Source organism: Magnolia sinica, chromosome 7 (genome assembly GCF_029962835.1).
Source record: "Magnolia sinica isolate HGM2019 chromosome 7, MsV1, whole genome shotgun sequence".
Taxonomy (NCBI): domain Eukaryota; kingdom Viridiplantae; phylum Streptophyta; class Magnoliopsida; order Magnoliales; family Magnoliaceae; genus Magnolia; species Magnolia sinica.
This window is the reverse complement of record NC_080579.1, coordinates 92,443,504-92,449,503: the sequence shown is the minus strand read 5'-3', so window position 1 is coordinate 92,449,503 and position 6,000 is coordinate 92,443,504. Positions and strand designations below refer to the sequence as shown.

At 42.5% G+C, this 6,000-nt stretch overlaps 1 protein-coding gene across 3 annotated transcripts in view; it reads right to left on the bottom strand.

Annotated features, from left to right (window-relative positions):
- Positions 1-1,381: 1,381 nt before the first annotated feature.
- Positions 1,382-6,000, bottom strand: part of LOC131251719 (exportin-T) — a 28,091-nt gene continuing 23,472 nt past the window's right edge. For 2 of the 3 annotated variants that reach the window (XM_058252628.1, XM_058252626.1), the window contains exons 12-15: positions 5,221-5,367; positions 2,661-2,847; positions 2,138-2,190; positions 1,382-1,683 (exon numbers count right to left, since the gene is read on the bottom strand). In XM_058252628.1, coding sequence (XP_058108611.1) covers positions 2,758-2,847; positions 5,221-5,367 — 237 coding nt within the window. In that variant the 3' untranslated portion in view covers positions 1,382-1,683; positions 2,138-2,190; positions 2,661-2,757. The remainder of the gene's footprint in view (positions 1,684-2,137; positions 2,191-2,660; positions 2,848-5,220; positions 5,368-6,000) is intronic. The other variant, XM_058252629.1, reaches the window with a different exon arrangement.

Here is a 6,000-nt window from a genome sequence, read left to right as displayed (position 1 = left end):
CTGGCAAATTGGATGGACGGGTGAATTTCTCACAAACATCATGCTAGGCAACAGTTCACATCTTCCCTGAAGTGGCATGATTTGATTACAATTTGATTGGACCACATGCCATTATTAAAGATGGGATCTATTATGGATAAAATATTGGCCCAAATAACCTTCAAACACACTTTATGTGCCCCATCTTTAACACCATGTGGCCCAATCAAGTCCTGCCACATCAAATGCACCAAAATCTGCATCCCTTCCAAACATGCTGTGCAGCCATCCCTGTTTATGACACAATCAAATCAATCCTGTCAGATCCCAACACCGAGCTACGCCACGTTGGGGTCACGGTGTTGCGTGTTGGGGTCGTCGTGCAACACGAGCTGCATTGGGGTCATGTCGTTTGAGTGTTGGGGTCATCGTGCAACACGAGCTACTGGGGCAATGGTGTCGAGTGTTGGTGTCATCGTGCAACACGAGCTACGCACTTTTAGGGTCGTGATGCAATCCACGTGCAATCACTTCATGAGATTAGGTATAGTATCCAATCGTAAACCAGGATCTTTTGAAATAAATAGGGAGTTGATTTGATCAGGTTGGGTAATATCTGAGTTCCATGAGACTCAAGTGACACCATTTCTGACCTAGACCTACCAAACACACTCGACCCAACCTCTTGAAAGTTGATGAGCCCTCTCAGCGTATGGTGCGCCAATGAAATCGCACCACCTCTTCAGCCATAGTGCTGTACTGGGTTTCCCGTCATCCAAAGCAACTCCATACCCTATCAAAATATCTACACTGGGACCTTACGAATGACTTTTTGAGTCATGTGATGGCGTGTAGATGTACGCCCCTCCTATCAGATTCTTGAAAGACGCATCCAAATGGTGAGATCCATCTGTGATGGTGGATGGCACACGTGTGCCATTCATGTGTGGCACATTGACAAATCTGGCAACGTAGAGGGGCGAAGATAACCTGTGGAGTGGCTCCTAGAATATTCCTCCAACCCTGAGCTGCGGAGCCTACCATGATATGTGTTTGATCTACACCAACCATATGTTTTGACAGATCGATTTAGGACATGATCCCCAAACATGAGGGAGATCCAAATCTCAAGTGGACCCCATGCCAGGAAAGTGAGAAGACATGAGCCCACCATATCAAAGGGTTGGGATCTGCCAACCCACACCAACAAAACAAGGGTAGACATGTACACCATCATGTCCATCAGCTAACCCGCAATTCAACGGATTCAGTCCGCATTGGCCCCCAACAAACTGACCAAATCACAATGATTGATCCAGCTGGAAGCAATGAACCATTGAAAAAACTGTCATTTTACTAATTCACACGGAGGCATCCTTGCCTAAAGCATGCACACAGGACAAAACAAAACGAATTTGTCTCTGTTTCCTTGGTCTCCTCTTCCAGATAATGCGATCACAGTAGACATGTGGCGATCATGTCAACACACCGTATATAAAACGAAAAACAATAACGAGGAAAAAAAAGAAGGGAAAAGATAAAACATTATTAGGTGGAAGCTCAATAAAACAAGAGTTTTAAACGATATAAGAATATACAATGAACCTCTTATTGGCACACCCTCGATTTTACACTCACCTACAGCCGTCAACAAACGCTTACACTTCCGCAAACTCAAATGAAACCGTTGCCGGTAATTTACACCTGCAATTGGAAAAAATACAATGAAGTTTGAGAGGCGCTGCAAGAAGCAACAGTCAGGATGTTGGCCACATCCCCGATCATCTCAACTCAATGTGAGGCATCCAACCAAACCTTCATCAGGTGTAGATCATAATGCAAGTGATGCAACCCAACAAGTTCAGCCAATCAACTCATCAGGCATGCCACATGCATGCAAATATGGGATGGTTGTAAAAGATTTGCAAGCTATCCATATTATACTTGTAGAGGTGCATGTGGAGCTGATGTGGCCAAGCCTACTGATGAATGTAGGAAGTTTTCAGGCCAATATCATCTACATGGTGTGGCCCACCGGACACAGGAAGTCCCACACAAACTTTCAAAGTTTGCATGTATGGATGTGCATATGGATGGATGCATGCACTTGCTGAGCATAACTTTTTTCACAAACTTGCCGAAAATAACCAGGTTGTACCTTGCATTATCTCGAAGAGCCACGCAACTGTTATATACAGAAAAAGAAGCATCCTGTAATCATCGAGAACATTAGTCGGGCCCGAGGATGTACAGCAAAGAAAAGCAGAAAAAGGATCCAATACACTCGAATAAGTTTCAAAAATAAAAATGCTATGCATGACCCAAGGCCTATCTTTCGTGCATCTCTCAGTAATCTAGTCATTGGTCTGATGGGACATGCAGTGGATGGACAATGTCCAAAATCATACTCAACTAGATAATCCTCAACCTTTGAAAGATGGCCTACGAATAGACAGTCCAAAAAAATTTCATGGTCTAAATTAACCACAAAAAATGCCAAAGATTGAATGGCTAGGATCTTAATCCAGGAAATTTCAGGCATGGTGTATCCACTGGGGCCCATCAAAAAACATTTTGGATCACCCAACTACGGGGCAAGCTTTACAAGAGCTCAAGTCCAAATAGTACAAAAACTATCATTGGGCAAGCTCATTTAATTACTCGAAAATGTATTGACCCACCTCTATCGATTCAAAATGGTGTTCACCGCCGAAGACTCCAGAAAACGGGGAGTATTCGTCAATGGTATTTGTTTCCATAGAGCCTTCTGGCAAGATGTTATCTGAAAACGAGGCTTCCATTCTGTTGGCGTCTCAAATTCTCGATCAGGGATTGGTAGAACAATTTCAGGGCAGTGATGTCACTTCCCTGCAGACAAATAGTTGAAATTTCAAGAATTGTTAGCACAGAACTGAAGTGGGGGAGCAAATCAAGATTGAACCCAGGACTGTAGCATCAACTACCAAACCAAACACCGTGCCATGAGTGGATCAAGGGCCTATTTGTATGTTCCCTCGAACCACAACTGGTTTCACCGTCCTGCTGAAAACAACATGCATTTGAGGCAGCAGAAAAAATGGAAACGCAATCCTGCTTTTGCACCCAAGACCACAAGTGAGACAAAAACAGGAGAAGAATACCTTCTCTTGCCAATCATATCCCACTCATTGATAGTAGAGTGCATTCCATACACCTAGGGAACTGGGAAGACCCAAACAAGCCCTAATTCCAGTCCCTAAAATTGTAACCAAGGTGACCCATGTGGATGATCCTGAGTTGCAACAGAAGTGAAACCAACTCATCATTTAACCACCGCTGTGACTCAGGATCACCAACCTGTGTTGTTCCATTGGGGCCCGCATGCTGAGATGGTCTAGCAATCCAAACTGTCCACACTATGGACGCTTAACTGTCACCTGAGCTTGTAGACTAATGTAGATGACTAAAAAGAAACTTCCAATGGCTCATAGGCATGGTTATTAGATCGATCCGAAGAGGGCCATGGAAGGATCGGTAAGTACATTTATCTGAAAGGGCAACGATGGTGATTAAAGACCCAAAATTTACCCAGCCAATTATTAGTCAAAGAACAAAACAGTGTAGAGAAAGTATACCCAATACAGCAGGATGAATCACACAGGAGAATTTGTTAGGGAATTCATGGTCAAACAAATGGTGGATCTAACCACACAAAAAGGACAGGTATCGGTGTCTTCATGGGCAACCTTCAAAGTCAAAACAAACGGTCAGGCAGCTCATGCTATTGAGAGTGCAGCTACCGATGTTTCCCATGAAACAGTCATTGAGGCTTATTTGGGGACGATTTAAGTTCAAAATGAAGGATACAACAATCTCATCAGAAGAAAAACACCTTCGGGTGATGCAATGAATGTAAATTTCTCTAGAAATAAAACAACTCACTATTGCCTTTGTTGGTTCTTATAATCCTTCTTATTACTAGATTATAGATAATGGAGGAAAAAATCATATGTGAGTTAATTCCTCTGGGTCTTCCTCTTTATCTAGATCAGGCCATGTAGGGCTTGCGGAAGATCATTGTCATCCGCCTCCAGCAAGGACACATTAGTATTGATTCCACATCCTTCTCATCATCATCATCTAAGCCTTATCCCAACTAATTGGGATCGGCTACGTGAATCATCTTCTGCCATTCCATTCTATCACGTCTGGATTTATGATGAAAGTTATGGCAAAAGTTGATCCCAACTGCCAATTTGACGCAAACCTCCCCCTTATCTGGGCTTGGGACCTACCGGCAATGAGCGCACAAAACTCCCACAGGCGCTATGTAATAGACCATCACATAGGTTGATTACAATCAACAAGTTCAAATAGAACTGCACATCCAGGGAATCAAACCCTGGTCAGTTCCATGGACGGTACTATGATACCACTACATGTCCTCATCATCTGTTTTATTAATCCCTATTTCCTACAAACATGTTGTCTGCAGTTCTCCTACCAGCCTAAGTTACATTATTACATTTTTTCCACTATCTTCCAGGATTTGAAGACTACGAACATGATTGGAGGTCAAGAGACACAGGGCTTATGTCTTCCGAATAAGGAGGCCGACACTTCTCTAGCATTAGTTCCTTAGCCAGATCAAGATGGACTTGCCCTCTGGCATATGTCCATTTGCGACATTCTTTTGTTTCAACTATTCATGAGATTTTTCCTTTATTGGGGATCTACTGTCTTCAAGTGTGAGACTTGTGAATTGCCTAAGCACATTCATACTGTCTTTTCATCTCATCAGCGCGGTCATAGCAGAATGTCATTTGATGTTTATTCATTCTTATGAGTGTAGGCCTCCCCCAGTTATTTCGAATTCCAGGTATAGGTACAAAGCTTTGTTAATCAATTACCACAATTGTCATGGCGTGTACTTATATGTCAAGAACCAACACGAAGTCCTTCAAATGTCTGAATTGTTTCGTGCCATGGCAAAAATACAATTTAATTGATCAATCAAATCAGTTTAGTTATTAATGGTAGAAAGTATTTGTCCCATGATAAAGAGAACTGATCTCACATATATGCACCACACTGGCACATGTGCTGCAAAACACCTCTCGTGTCTCCCCATGCCAATCGCCTCCGCAATTCTCTTTATGCTAACAGATTTACAGGGATGTAGAATTATGAAATTCATTACTGGAACCAAGCAGAAAGAAGAAGTGTAGTGCAACTAGGGGATAAGGGCTTTATCTTTGTTACCTTCAACTTTTGACAGTATTGCTCGGCTAAATCTCGCGGGCAGTGTGCAGCTGAGAAACCTTTCGACACAAAATGTATGAGAAAAACATCCCCAAACTTTTCATACATTACTTTCTGAGCTGTCACAATTTCTCCAAAGAGAACAAGCTGCCAAAAAGAGTAAAATCAACCTTGAGACTACTGGCGATAACCACAGCCAAGAGTTCTATGAAGGCATAACCATAGAATGTCCATCTGTACATACCAAACATAACTCTAATTCATTAAAATAAAAGGAAAACAAACTCATGCAACATGCAGCAATCTGTGATTTTCCAGATCAACAATGTGGCTGCATTGCAGCATCCTTGATCGTGTGAGTTGTATGTGTGTGCGGTGCCTGCCAAATCTGTTTCTGAGTCCCTGATCCTCTCAATACCATCCAATGTAGAATGGAGTGATTTAGCCATTTGAACCGCAAACATTGACTATTTAATGGACTTGGAGGCAACATCAAAAATACCTGGAACATGCGCACATGGAAAGCACACTAAAAGAGTTTCCAGATCAGTACTTATTTTGGTTTTGATTGGGTTAAATGCACACAGAACATGTAGGATCCCAGCATCGGTTTCAAGGGAATACCTTCAGGGGCTTGTTGTTCCCATGGCCGACATGATATACTAGTCACTGGACCTTTACGTACTCATATCACTCATGATACGGAGCTGTTAAAGTGGCAAAATACTGGCCTAATAAATGCAGGTTCCATTTTCCACCCCCAAACATTAAGCACAGCAA